The 13,909-nt window shown below is 51.0% G+C and overlaps 6 protein-coding genes across 6 annotated transcripts; 4 read left to right on the top strand and 2 right to left on the bottom strand.

Annotated features, from left to right (window-relative positions):
* Positions 1–591: 591 nt before the first annotated feature.
* On the top strand, positions 592–2,384 carry P170DRAFT_354852 (asparagine--tRNA ligase DED81; the record flags this gene model as incomplete). Its single annotated transcript, XM_024844061.1, has 2 exons — positions 592–2,189; positions 2,258–2,384. The coding sequence occupies 2 exons, from the start codon at positions 592–594 to the stop codon at positions 2,382–2,384; spliced, it is 1,725 nt and encodes a 574-aa protein (XP_024705739.1).
* Positions 2,385–3,010: 626 nt separating this feature from the next.
* On the bottom strand, positions 3,011–4,114 carry P170DRAFT_381115 (putative plasma membrane protein Pth11-like; the record flags this gene model as incomplete). The annotated part of the gene is made up of 5 exons (XM_024845556.1): positions 3,011–3,197; positions 3,266–3,645; positions 3,717–3,784; positions 3,843–3,879; positions 3,944–4,114. Coding segments are annotated over 5 exons (843 nt in total), but the record flags the coding sequence as incomplete, so codon positions are not given.
* A 924-nt stretch (positions 4,115–5,038) lies between these two features.
* On the top strand, positions 5,039–6,564 carry P170DRAFT_454957 (putative transmembrane transporter; the record flags this gene model as incomplete). Its single annotated transcript, XM_024851491.1, has 2 exons — positions 5,039–5,381; positions 5,438–6,564. 2 exons carry the CDS (start codon positions 5,039–5,041, stop codon positions 6,562–6,564), a joined length of 1,470 nt encoding a protein of 489 aa, XP_024705737.1.
* A 1,129-nt stretch (positions 6,565–7,693) lies between these two features.
* Positions 7,694–8,133, bottom strand: P170DRAFT_473989 (uncharacterized protein; the record flags this gene model as incomplete). The annotated part of the gene is made up of 2 exons (XM_024853096.1): positions 7,694–7,973; positions 8,090–8,133. The coding sequence occupies 2 exons, from the start codon at positions 8,131–8,133 to the stop codon at positions 7,694–7,696; spliced, it is 324 nt and encodes a 107-aa protein (XP_024705736.1).
* A 363-nt stretch (positions 8,134–8,496) lies between these two features.
* On the top strand, positions 8,497–9,288 carry P170DRAFT_143829 (uncharacterized protein). Its single transcript, XM_024842486.1, has 2 exons — positions 8,497–8,861; positions 8,986–9,288. The coding sequence occupies exons 1-2, from the start codon at positions 8,597–8,599 to the stop codon at positions 9,225–9,227; spliced, it is 507 nt and encodes a 168-aa protein (XP_024705735.1). The 5' UTR covers positions 8,497–8,596; the 3' UTR covers positions 9,228–9,288.
* Positions 9,289–13,471: 4,183 nt separating this feature from the next.
* On the top strand, positions 13,472–13,866 carry P170DRAFT_473988 (uncharacterized protein; the record flags this gene model as incomplete). The annotated part of the gene is made up of 2 exons (XM_024853095.1): positions 13,472–13,657; positions 13,744–13,866. 2 exons carry the CDS (start codon positions 13,472–13,474, stop codon positions 13,864–13,866), a joined length of 309 nt encoding a protein of 102 aa, XP_024705734.1.
* Positions 13,867–13,909: the final 43 nt, after the last annotated feature.

Raw genomic sequence — 13,909 nt, 5'->3', positions numbered from 1 at the left:
ACCAGCGATTACCCTATGCCCTTGGGGAAATTGAAAGGACCGTCTCAGAAATGTTCTGCAGCGTGAACTGCTGCAAGACATGATTCGAGACGAGAAAAACAGACTGCCCGTTGCGGCATCGACGCGGAGTCCCGTCAGGCACCCAGGCACCCGGGCACCATCAGGCATGACCTCTGCCTGAGGCAGCTGTGGGGTGCCCCGGGCATCCACGTCGGCCGCATCCAGAAATTTACCCCTCCAGGAAGGCATTTGCACTGTGCGATTCATCTTCTCCGGCGCGGGACTTGCTGTGACACTTCTCCCCTTGTTGGAGCCATTCTCTTGGTAAGTTCCCAATTCCCTTTCTGTCTTGAAGGTCGGATTGCATTGCGAGGCCCCTGCCAGCCCTTCGATAAGGCCGGTGACTCACCACTGGATATTCCTATCGCTTTTAAATGCCATGCCATGCCATGTCGTCCACATTGACCTAACGTCCTCCTACAACATCTTTTCCCCATTCCTTCCTACATGAAAGACCTTCTTCAAACTCACTTAGCTCCATCTCCCTTATTACCCTTCTAACAGAAATCCTACCCTAGAGAGCCCGCGACAATGACTTCCATCTACATCGATGAAGACGTCGGCCGCGACGATTCGACCGCGACCGGAACCGAATCTGCGCCCTACAAGACGCTCCTGCATGCCATGCTGCAGCATGCTCCCACCGATGGCACCCAGTACTTGACGCGCAAGTCCCAAACCGAGCCTACGGGTGAGGGTGCCGACCCCGCCGCCAAATTGGTCTACCAGCCCGCCACCAAGTCCGCCCTGAAGAAGGCCACCAACCTCTACGAACAACGCAAGCGAAAGGCCGCCAAGGAGCAGGATCTGGCCATTCGGGAGAAGCAGGAGGCGGACAAGCGTCAGGCCCTTCTGGAAGAGGCCAAGAAGGTGGTCATCAAGGAGGATACCTCCCTTCCCAAGCCGGTCAAGATCCGTCTGGACGTGACTGACCCGGCGGTCGTGACGCTGGGCAAGCCCGAGCCGGAGACCCGGGGCACCCGTGTTCGTGTGCTGGGCCGAGTCCATCGCCTGCGTGCCCAGAAGGGAGTGGTTTTCCTGACCTTGACCGACGGCTATGGCTACCTGCAGTGCGTCTTGACCGGCGACTTGGCCAAGGCCTACGACATCATGACCCTCACCCTCGAAACCTCCATGTCGATCCACGGTGAGATGCGCGCCGTCCCGCCCAAGCAGCACGCGCCCAACGACCGAGAGCTCCACGCCGACTTCTTCACCATCATCGGCCGTGCCGCCGGTGACAAGGAGGCCATCACCACCCGCGTGGCCCCCGATGCGGACCCGCAGACCCTTTACGACAACCGCCACCTGGTGCTTCGCGGAGAGACCGTCTCCTCCGTGATGAAGGTGCGCGCCGCCACTTTGAGGGCTTTCCGCACGGCCTTCGAGGAGAACCGCATGCTGGAGGTCACCCCTCCCGCCATGGTGCAAACGCAGGTCGAGGGTGGCAGCACCCTGTTCAAGTTCGACTACTACGGCGAGAACGCCTACCTGACGCAGTCCTCCCAGCTCTACCTGGAAACCTGCCTGCCCTCGCTGGGAGACGTCTTCTGTGTCTGCCCGTCCTTCCGCGCCGAGAAGTCCCTCACCCGTCGTCACCTGTCCGAGTACACGCACATTGAGGCGGAGCTTGATTTCATCACCTTCAGCGACCTGCTCGACCACCTGGAGGCGGTTATCTGCCGTGTCATGGACCTGGTGCTGGCCGAGCCCGAGATCGCCGGCTACATCCAGAAGCTCAACCCTGACTTCAAGGCCCCTAGCCGCCCCTTCCGTCGCATGAAGTACTCCGACGCCATCCAGTGGCTGCGCGAGCACGACATCCCCAACGAGGAGGGTAAGCCTCACGAGTTCGGCGACGACATCGCCGAGGCCGCCGAGCGCAAGATGACCGACATTATCAACTCGCCCATCTTCCTGACCCACTTCCCCGCCGAGATCAAGGCCTTCTACATGAAGAAGGACGTTGAGGACCGCCGCGTCACCGAGAGTGTCGACGTTCTGATGCCCGGTGTTGGTGAGATCGTCGGTGGTAGTATGAGAATGGACGACTGGGACGAGCTGATGGCCGCCTACAAACATGAGGGCATGGACCCCTCCCCGTACTACTGGTACACCGACCAGCGCAAGTAAGTTTCTCCATCCATCCCTCAAATCCATTCAATCTCTTGTATACTGACTCTCACGCGCGTTTCAGGTACGGAACCTCTCCTCACGGTGGATATGGTCTTGGTCTGGAACGATTCCTGGCCTGGCTGTGCGGTCGTTACACCGTGAGAGACTGCAGCTTGTATCCTCGCTACACGGGCCGTTGCACGCCTTAAGAGAAGAAAAAAGAATTATAGCATTTGCAGTAGACGGAATTCAATTAGATCTTCGTCAAATTTCACGATGTGCCCCGATGTTTCATGTTTCTTCTCCTCCGGGGAGAGGTAATATCTACTACAAGTTATCTTGTTTTTGTCTGTTCGGCTTCTCCCTTTCTCTTTTTTCCAGGCCCCACGCTTGCCTCGCTCGTAGCAAGACCAGTAGATTCCCAAATGCAAGGCACGCATTTACTCTATTTGTCTTTGTTCGTTTCGCATTGACATCATACAGTTTCTTGAAGTACCTAAATAGTAGGCCGAGACAGACAAAGGGACAAATATCAGGAACTCCGACTTTCAAGCCGGTCCATCTCCACGACATTCCCTCTTTCTTCGCCAAACTCATCGCACCGGACATATACATGTGTCGTCTTCCGGATTCCATCCCTAGCGTAGTCTTTCGTCCCCGGGAGAATCTGTTCCTGACTCGTACTCCCCTGCTTCTCGGCATGAACGACATATCGCGAGACAGATTCATGAAACGCAGTTCCGCGGCCAGATTTCCTCCGACTGCGGTTATTCGGTCGGCTGTCGTGCGAGTGAGGCTCTTGCCCCGGGGCAGCGGAGTTGGCAATGCGGGAGAATTTGCCAAAGAGGCGCGGGGAGAGGAAGGCGAGAGGGCGACGAAGAGCGGGGAGACAAGCGGAGATGATACCGAGGTTTGATTCGATGACGGTCCACTTGGACGAGTCGATGCTGTTCCAGGTGATGTCGAGATAGGAGGTCGCGATATCGAGGGTTGTGATGCGCAGAATGGAGGTGATGCAGACGCTTAGATTGGGGATTTAGCAGTTGACACAGGTGGTTTTGATGGTCTTCAGGGCAACAAGAGCACTTACAATGCACCGACGGCGAAGATACAGCAGAGGATTAGCTTCAGCCTAAGAGGTAATTGCAGTCGGCTAATGACAGGCACAGGGAGGGCCACAAGAGCCAAGTCACTGAAGATATTGAATGCGGCGTTGGCGTACCAGAACGCAGTCAAGTTAATGCAGGATCCTTGGTCGGGCGAGGATTTATCGAATGCATATTGCACGGGAGAACACTGGAAGATACTGGACACCACGGTGCTGAGAGTGAATGCGGTGATGATCACAATCCACGTCCAGCAGGTGATGACGAACCAACGCTGTATGAAGAGGCGGAGGTATAGCAGTAAAATGCTGATTTTACTGAGCCCAATGTTGATTTTGTATAATATCTGGGCGATAAAATAGAGCTGCAAATGTTTGGGCTCATCAGTCCTTTTCTAGACGATAGTGTACTGAATTACTACTGGCAAGCACAAACCTTTAATGTCCGAATGAGCAACTCTTTAGAGACATCATCTTCGTGCTTGCCGAATGCCCATCTGCAGACTGATCATGTCCATTAGAAAGACACAGGGGTTCTTGTTTGGTAGTCTTGGATACTAACCGACTATCATTTGGATTGAAACCGTTTCCGCAAAGACCTGAACACAGTAGGTGTATATTAGCCAGCGGACTTGCTACCGAGGGTCTGCTTTCACGACTCACACAAGAAGTCAAAATGATCCAATCGTCCGGTCCAATTTGACCGGAAAGATACTGTCGACCGAGCAGCCTTGTGGCCACAACGATTGGGGTGAGGATTACGAAGACCAGCGATGGTAATGATAACGCAGCCGAATTGTCTGGGATATCACCATAGTGACTGAATAATGGCATTTTCGCTCTGACCGATCGCACAGATGTCGCGTCTAGAGACCCGGGAGCTAATATCTACATCGTAAAGAATGCTTCCCCTCCCTCCATCGAGGATGTTTTCTTGGGCATAGGGGGAGAGAAGTGCTCAGAATGGGAATTTGCGAGGCTAGGCATTTCGTACGCTTGAGCATTAGGGTATGCTTTCTAGGCCCCGTACCAGTCTGGAATTCCTTGTCGAAATTCCCTCGCCGAGCGTCTTCTTCCTGGCGAGCCTGTGTTATCTCTGCTTCAATTGCCAGTGATTGGTGGATGATTCGCGATGTCGGAGTGTTACCTCCAAATTGACAAGAAAGCCGACCAGGGTAGAAGAGACTCGCCGTACGCAGTAGTATCGCATCGAGTGGGCCCATGTCTGCGCCGGCCGGACTCTAGTATATAAATATTTTGTTCAATTAGCCAAGTGCGGATCATTTTCTTAGCTTAATCTATCCGTACGGACTTGTATCGTTAGGGCACCGGTGCTTCCCTACTAACTGAGCCGAACCGCAGCTGCATGCGCTCGTTACTACGCCACCTTGCAGATATCCTGGCAGGAGGAAAAATTCAAAATAATGAGGAGGGGAATCAAATGCGCCGTGGAAATTCCGGCGGTTTCAAGTTAGTGCAGCTACCATATAGCAGGTTAGGATGGATTCTTGGCCTCAGCAATCGTTAAGACACAGTCGTATGGATGGATGCATCAGGGATTCGTGGCCAGACAAGTCTGAACTCTCCGGCTGAGGTTACGTTGCAGAGACTCTAAGTTTTCTCCCTGTCTTCTTTGCTCTTTGTTTCTGTCATATTCGACCTCCGTTGTTATTGAATCTTTGGTGCTTTCCTCATTCTCGTGACAGACACCTGCGTGGAAAACGACCCTGCGTCTATTGATCTGTGGCCTTGAAAACCATGGAGAAACAGGCGGAACATGGAGTCGGGGAGGTTGATCGGAGCCTGGAGGGAGGGTATTCCCAGATTAACAAAAAGAAAGAGAGCGCACTTTTGAGGAAGATTGACCTACACCTAATGGTTCCCCTTTGGATCGTTTTTGTCTTTGGTTTCTTGGATCGTATCAATCTTGGAAATGTCAGTGTTCTGGGGATTCTCCCGGAACTCAACATGACTGGGACGGACATGAGTATTGCAATGCAGATTTTCTTTGTGCCATATATCTTAGCAGACATTCCGAGCAACATTATTCTCAAGCGATTCTCGCCATCGACGTGGATAAGCGTGTTAACTTTCTGCTGGGGTAAGTCTTGAAGCCCATGGACTTGTTGTGTCCGCATTATCTGACATTCCAGACAGGCATCGTGTGCATGTGTCAAGGAGTTGTCAAAAATAGCTCTGGTCTCATCGCCTGTCGTTTCTTCTTGGGTCTCTGCGAAGGGGGATTCGTGCCGGGATGTGCGTATCTCATGTCAATGTATTATCCACGACATGATTTTCAAAAGCGCTTCTCTCTTCTGTGGGTAGCTGGCCTTGTCGCTGGTGCCTTTGGTGGTTTGCTGGCATACGCACTTCATCATATGCATGGACTGAGTGGTTATTCGGGCTGGCGCTGGATTTTCATCATTGAAGGCCTTCTATCCATCGCCGCGGCCATCCCTGCCAAGTTCATCATAGCCGACTGGCCTGAGCAGGCAAAATTCCTCGACGAGGAAGAAAAGAAGCTGCTGAAGAGCCGTAACTCTCGTGATATCGGTGAAGGGGCCAGAATGGATCGACTTGATGCCGCAGCATGGAAGCGAATAATGTCTGATTGGAAGATCTACGTGGGAAGTCTGGTTTACCTCGGTATCACAGTCTCGGGGTATGCAACGGCCCTTTTCATCCCCTCAATTGTGAACTCATTGGGCTACGACGGTGTTCAGACCCAGATACAAAGCATCCCAGTCTGGGCCGTGGCAGCTGCCGTCACTATAATCGTTTCTTACCTGACAGATCGTGTGCAACACCGTTTCGGGTTTGTAATATTCGGGGTCGTCTTTTCCTGCATCGGATACATCATTCTGCTGTGCCAGGGACCACTTTCGGGTGGGTTAAACGTGCGAGTGCGCTATATGGCAGTTTTCTTCGTGACCACGGGGTGTTACATCGTTCAACCAGTGGCCATCGTCTGGTTTGCCAACAATTTGAGTGGACATTACAAGCGTGCTATCGGGCTTGCCCTTCAAGTCGGATTCGGAAACATCGGTGGTATTATCGCCAGCAATATCTTCAACAGAGATGCCGCCCCTCAATACGTCGTTGGATATAGTGTCTCACTTGCGATGATGGTGTTTTGTGGCATTATGAGTACGATCTTCGCAGCAGGGCTAGCCATCGAGAACAAGAGAAGAGATCAGGGAAAGCGCGATGATCGGTTTCGGTTGGATGCAGAGACTTTCAACAATCTAGGAGATGATGACCCAAGGTTCCGTTTCAGTCTTTGAGTGATCCAACCGAATCAACTTATCTCCATAGAAATTGTCTTTTCATGGGTGGCATTCTGGTCTGATACCCCTCGTATTATTCCTAGAAGCTCTAGAGTCGCAAAAGGTCCCATATATTTGTTCCAGGGATTTGTTAAAGAATGAATACCTGATAGGGTTGTCAAGGAAGCTTGCTCCTGCATTGTGTGAATATTTTACTTCGGGGGGGAGAGAGAGAGAAATGGGCCAGCGGGGGGTTACAGGCCTGGGGCATCTATTTCTTCTGTCGGAGGCAGGAACCTCCTCCCATCCCATTTTCTGCTCCATTTAACTCTTACTTTCATCTCCTTCAGCCTGTTCGCCATCTCAATAGACCGCGCCCTTTCCTTTCCATCCTCTTCATGCTATGAATGATGATATCTTGTCTGAGCTACGTATCGTACTCGTCATTCTTCTCCGTTCTTCTCGCAGTATGCCCTGCAAAGTTGGGCTGTGTTTTCGCCTTCTCCTGTTTTGTTTTTTCACTGCTTTTCTTTTATTCCCTTGCTTCTTGTGGTGTGCATTCAATTTCTTTATTTCCAAGCATCGAAATACATCGGAGAGCTCAACCCAACCAGAACCTCTTTCTATCTTCAATCATATAAACTTCGACGTCAATGCTTTTGGCCATGCTTGTCATTTCTTCCATCACAATCTATGAGGTCAGCACGAATGCACTAACCTAAAAGAAAGGCAATTTCAAGCGAATTACTATCCCAAGACGGGCTCGACACTTGGGAACATGGGTTTCATCAATCAATGACCATGTTGAATACCACACCATTTGCAAGAAGCAGATGGACCACTGCGCACAATAATTCGAAGTCTGTTTGGAATTTAAAAAAAACGACAGGATAAAGAGAGAAAGTACCTAAGTGAGCTAGCAAACAAAACGGGTGAAACATGCTTCTCTGGAGTCGAGCGATTCATCCCCTAAACATGAGTGTGCTTTATACGACCGCCTAATCAGCATCTCATCTACTCTGTTTAGGCGCAAGTCGTCTTCAAATATAGATCCAGGCTCTCCACCACGCAGTCGAGAGAATAAAAGGACACCACGGATATCACCAAGCCCTGTCCCAGACGATTGTGGGCACAGTGCCAGAAGACATCACCTGTTGCCCTCCTTATTCTGATCATAGGCTTCTGCGTGTCCGTTTTGGCCAGCGTGGTTACTTTCGCCTTGTACTACAGATATAGCGGCAAGAATTTCCTCATGGGAGGCGCCGGAACGGATGACAGACACCATGCGGGCTATGTCCGCCTGGTTATTGTTGCGAACCAAATCTAAAAGCTGTTCGAGGAAGTTTTTGTAGTATTCAGGATCCTCTGCGAGTCTGTCTAGGGGGACATCGTTTCGATTTCCGTGGTTTTCGCCGGGTCTATTGCTGCTAGTCCAAGGAAGATTAGTATTCAGAACCATCAACCTCACGAATTTTTTGGTCTACCAGGCACACATTTCGCAGGCAAGAGAATGCCTGGATGAGACAGGAAGATGAGCGCCTACCTTTGCTCCGAATGGTTGGCAGAATCCCTGTTGTGCTGCTCCATGGTCTTCCTGTGTGATCTGAATCAACCTATTCTTGGCGTATGAATTATCGTCAAGCACCGGGGTAGTCGATGAAGCGGTTTCATACGCCTTTGGGCATGGGGGAGTGCGTGAGTGACCGAGTCGGGGGAGAGGACTCGAGAGGAAAAGACAACTTGCAATTTATATCGATCCCAAGCCCCGCAAACCAAAGACCGTCCGTCGATCGAGGTGTCCGAGCGAGGACATGGGGTCTGTCGCGATAGTGGTCCCTCTTTGGGCACATACACGTCAGAAATAATAAGCTGGAATCTTCGGTATCGAACCACGCACGCACTTTGTCAGTATTGCACGACTGTCCAGTCGGAAGAGATTCTTGCTCCACTTTACGGCGCAGTGGTGGGATCGAACGAAGGAAAAGGACAGACCACAAACAAGACCAGGTTAGGCGGGAGGCATCACTGGCCTAAGCCGACCTAACCCACGATGGAGCAAGATCGTCGAATCATGACTGGTAGGTTAGTCTCCAAGACGAGCCCTTCAGCCAGAGCTGGATGTCCGGAAATAGGAGCCACGCAGACAAGGGAGGCAGAAGCACGCCAGTGGTCGAACGACGCGGGTAGGCCCTTGGGCTATGGCTCCCATGGGAACAGGCGCCACCAAATCACCCTGCATACCACGACTCCGCCGAGCCCAACCAGGCAAAATGGGGGCGGGGAGCAAAGAGAGAAGCGGCAGGAAGAGAAAGGGAGCGATGGCGAGGGCGAGGACAGATAGGGTTCGAAATGCGTGATGTCCAACCAGGCCCATATGGGCTCGGAAAAAAGTGCCAGCCAATCTCAGTGCTCGTTGCGTCTCCGCCACCGTCTCGGGAGAGGAACACATCGACTCGCTAATAACCAGCGCTCTGACTTCTGACGCACTCGGTGGATCGGTTCTTTCGACCTTTTCAGCTCCTGGAATATTTGTACCTCCTCATTCCCTTTTTTTCCCCGTCTCCGATTACCGTCTCACCGATGGCGTTGTGCGATGCTATCACCTCGGTCAGCGGACACATGAAACCCGCCGGAACTGCTCATCGTCAATACGGACGAAAAGAACCAAAGAACTGTTGTGAGATGATCTGCTGATGTTTACAGAACAAGTACCTCGCAGCAGCTGTTTAAGCTTCGATGCCCGACGTGAAACCGATACCGTTGACCCCAACTTTGGGGATGCCTCGCTTCCTTGTTCGTGCATCACCCGCCTCCCTTTTCTGAGCATCGAACCGGTTTCCTTCCTGAACGAAGTTGTCTGCGCCAGAGCTCAAGACGGTTTATAATGCAGAGTCTTCGGTATATGCTCGACGCCATGTGAAAGCTTGCGTCGGCCCAAGCCCCCTTTATCTTGTTTCTTTTCCGAGGAAAACACAAAAGACAAGGGAACAAACCAACGCGCAACTTCTGCGAATCGTTCTTGGAGCCCCTAAACCGCCCCATAGGATAGCGTTTCATAGGTCGATTGATACCATTTAACGTTCGTCCCGAGGATCTAGAACGTGGAGATTCTCCTTCCTCGAGCGGAAACATCCATTGTCGCCTTCCTCCAGTTTATAATCAAAAATTGGGATGTGCGTATTATTGATCAATATTGAAAGCGTACTTGGCAGGCAGTTGTTCAATTAGTGCCGATGTCGCCTGTCAAGTAAGCATACCAATTTTTCGTCGAGGGCAATCGGACGATCACAAAGGAGTTCATCTTAGCTGGATGAATTCCTTTTTAACATCGAACACGGAGTGAGGCATTCCTTTAGACGAACATCACGGGCTTTCCGTGGGATCTGCAGCAAGTCTTTTCTTTCTCGAGAATAATCCAGCTTGATCACAAGTGTCATATTGTCTTGCGGGGCATCAGTAGGGCTCTGGTTGAAGGAAGTAGGACGAGTTTTCCGAAAGCCAATTCAACAAAGATCACCGGGCGAAAATGAATCGTCATCATGGGCCCTCGTCCTGCAACCCATGCAGTTAAATGGATCTCGAACAGCACCAACGCAACACTCAGATTGTAAAAGGCGCCCTGATATAGTCCTTCGGTTTTTCATGGCAGGTCTTTAGCAACCTGTCCGGGATTTCTTTACCGAGAGCATGCCGTTTTTTCCCTCCACGCCTCGATCGCCTGTTAAATGGACTCATTTTCCTGTCTCATAGGACATGAAGCATTATTTTGGGTCGTCGCAGATTATCTCGCAAACCGTCGCGTAAAGCATGAAACGACTCTGGTCTATGCCGCCGCAAGCATGCCCCGATGGATCAGAAAAGCAACGCGAATCGATTTGCCCTTATTTGTGAATTGAAGCAAGTCTGCGTCCGAGAGTTTTCGAACGATATGACCAGATGAAATTAACGCTTCCGTGGATAGGTTCGCCGGGTTGTCGGGGTAAATCTCCGGTCGACCAGGTCGGGTATACAAGCTCGGCTGTCTTTGTGAGAAGCTTTGAGCTTTGCATGATTCATTGGTGTCTGTCATGCTACCGCGACTGGTTCTCATAAGGTCGATTGGAATTCTGCAAGTCCGCTCTATTTTTTTTTTTCGAGGCTGGTTTTATCTGATTACTCGACATCGACCTCGATCAGTATAACACAGGTCTTATTTGTGTTCGGCACTGAATGCGGTCTCCAGTACTCACCTTTTGCGAGACTCTGGAATATCTGCTAACCCCTTTTGATTGAAGTCAGCACCACATGTGGGGCCCTTGTTATCGGGTCAGATGGCCTGTTTCTGGTATGACGTCCATTTTTCAAGATCTGTCGAGCAGTTGTAATAGGGTCACCGATCAAATCTGCCTTTACTCTTCAGCCTCGTGATTTGCAATAAGACGACTCAACAAACATCACTGACCCCCATGATCTGCAAGTGTTCGTCATGGTTCAGAACATTGGCTTTGTTGAGCAGTGAAGGTTTGTGTCTTGGGATCTCGTTTTCGTTGGTATCCCATGGTCACTCCCATTTTACTGCTTGGTGAACAGGGATGACTTTCAGGGTCTTCGGCAAGATCAAGGGGAAGATGGTTTTCCGATCGAGCAGAACAGTCGTCCCACTCGATTTGGTTGCACTTTTGGGTGGCAGGTTCAGTGGCCAAAGAGAACAGCTTCTCAAGGAACTTTCGGAGCGACGGTTTATTCACTCTGAAGAGAAAAAGTGAGGGGAGAAAGGGGAAAAAATTGGCAGAGGCAACAGACGAGAGTGAGCGGCCTGGCGTCGTGTGGCGCCAATCGGAGTCCACAATGGTGAAGGAAAATACATCCTGAAGACTTCATTGGAGCTCCACTTGATACCTACCTACCTAGTGCAATGAACCCGGGGTTATATACCTCTCAGAAATAGCACGTTGGTGGAAATAGGTAACTCAGGATGAGGCACCTGTTCGAGATCATACTTCTGCTATTCGAGGACAGATTGCCGTCTCACAGCCGGCTATCAGCGTTGTCCATCGATAACTGACTATAGCTTTTTCTCCCTTCCTCTTCTTTTTTTTCCGATTACCAACAGCACCAAGTGATTATTACCTTTTACCCAACTTTGCTGTGCGGTTTTACTCCGTACATTAAAATTTGTTGGCATCCTTTTGAAGGTAAGTGCACAGGCTTGGGGGTCTGCTGTGCTCTGCACGTCGGGATAACGTTTCTTTCGAACTCGGCCTAATAAGGCCATGGTTTGATAAGGTCCTCTTAATCGGCCACAATTAGGACAACCCCCGTGCCTCGTCTGTGAGGCCCTCTTTGAAACCCAATCGGAGGGATGGTCCGGCCGATTACCCTTGGGTTATACCCGCAGCGGTCGTAATATAAATGATGTGTCAAGCGAACAAGATATCTGGCGACCTTCGTCAATGGTGATGTGGGACAAATCCAAATGGAAATGGAATACCACAGCCATAGGTTTTAGCCATGTCCGGAACGCCACTCTCTTTGCTCACACGAAGGAGAGATTATCCCTTGAAACATGGTTTTGGTCGCTCGCTTGGAAACAATTTCCGGTCGCGGTGGAGTTTCCCTGGGCATGGAAACCGACCTCTCCTGTCGTCTTTGCAACCCACTCTTTTGAATGAGCCTTCCGCCAGCCCCTATTCTTTTGTAACAAGTGACGGTTGTTTTCTCTGGTATCTACTCTGCGCCATTGCGTGGTGAGAGAGGCTACCAAGAGGCGCAGTTGTTGGCATTTCGCGTCGCCTGGAAGACCTGCAGACCTTTGACATGACGTCTGTGGCTTAACAAAATGGCTAGTGGACAAAGCCAGCTCCCAGGACTAAATTGTCTTCTCGAGGGCTCACTGGCTCAAGATCTTTTGGGGGTATGGCAACTGCAATGAAGACGGTGCATCGGAAGTCGGCACGACGAACTAGAGGAAGTTCAGTTGACAACTGAGAGCGCGTCCGTCCGTGAGCTCTTAGCGGCTCTCTCACACGGCCTTCTTCGGGTATCTTGCACTCTGTGCAGGGCTTAACCCCATGATGGAGAGACTATGGCATACAAGTTACAACGCTCCGGGCAAGAACTTCTTTCCCTCTCGGATAAAGAAACCTCGTAGGTATTGCTTGATAGGAGAGCATCCAATCCTCGTCATGCAGATTACCCACCAAAGTCATCATGCTCATGACCATCTACCAGTGCCTCTAGCTGGACCTGTCCGTTGTTCGTCGATCAGAGCCGATCTTGCAGGTCCAATCAAACCAGCAGGATACGTCGACCACTCAAGGCCAGGCCCTGGGTTCGTGGCCTCAGGTGTCGATCGGGGTCTGTTAAGTCTGCCTGAGGCTCTAATCCACCCCTTGATTTCCTCCGATGGAGAGCCGATTCGGCTTGCTACTTCCTTGTTAACGTATGGAGAGAAGGAAAACATCCGGACGAATTGTTTCTCTCTCTCTCTCTCTCTCTCTCTCTCTCTCTCTCCGGCATACCAACTCTCCGCGGCCTGGAATTCTCGACAACAACCAAACATTCCAGAGCATCTTTGGAGCCAGTAAAATGTCCCCGTTCCCTACCCGTCAGTAATGTTCGCTAGAAGTCAACAACAACCCTCTACTCCCCCCTTGCATAGGCTCTTCAGACGAGAAACTCCCTGGCCAGGTTTAAGACGGGCCTCTCACCCGGCGCTGGAAGTAAAAGGAAATCGTCCGACTCTTCGCCATTGTTCGACAACCTTTTCGACAACTAACCCGCGCCTGTTCAACCTGCACGCGTCATTCGCTCTTTACCTTGATTCCTTGCATATACTATATATAATATCTTACCCATAATATTCTTTTTTGTTTATCTTTCCGCCCTTGCATCCGGGTCTAGAACACCAAGCAACGTCGCACATTAGCAACATCAACATCCAAAGATGCGGTTCTCCGGTCAATCCCTCTCGATGCTGTGTCTTCTCGTCACGGGCACTCTTGCCGCCTTTCCGGGCATCAACGACGAGAACTACGGAATCGGAAAGCCCCATGGCATAGACAAGGGTAACTCCATATGTCTGGGCCAGTGCACGCCCAATCCGGCACTGTTGACTTGCGCGAAGCCAGTGGTGAGTTTCAGCCTTGGGATGAATGAATGAGAGTCATGCGAGAATTTTTTTTTTTTTTTTTTCTAACTGGGGTTGCGTGTGATTAGTTCAAGAAAGACAGGGGCTGCTTTGTCTGCTGTTTCTCGGATGATGATTTGGATGGCTTCGACAAGCAGATTCCGGAGGACCCGGTTGGAGACGGAGTCCTGCCGTTGCCGTTTAATGCTTGAGTGACGTGCTGGAAGTCCGTTTTCTGTATGTTTTGTGTCTGGC

Source organism: Aspergillus steynii (genome assembly GCF_002849105.1).
Source record: "Aspergillus steynii IBT 23096 chromosome Unknown P170scaffold_3, whole genome shotgun sequence".
NCBI classification, from domain to species: Eukaryota; Fungi; Ascomycota; class Eurotiomycetes; order Eurotiales; family Aspergillaceae; genus Aspergillus; species Aspergillus steynii.
The sequence above is the reverse complement of the archived record's forward strand: the minus strand, read 5'-3'. Positions and strand labels throughout refer to the sequence as shown.

Coding starts and splice junctions, on each gene's coding strand:
- P170DRAFT_143829 (XM_024842486.1), top strand. CDS start 8,597: ATGGAGCAAGATCGTCGAATCATGACTGGTAGGTTAGTCTCCAAGACG. Junction 8,862..8,985: donor GCGGCAGGAAGAGAAAGGGA/GCGATGGCGAGG, acceptor CCGTCTCGGGAG/AGGAACACATCGACTCGCTA.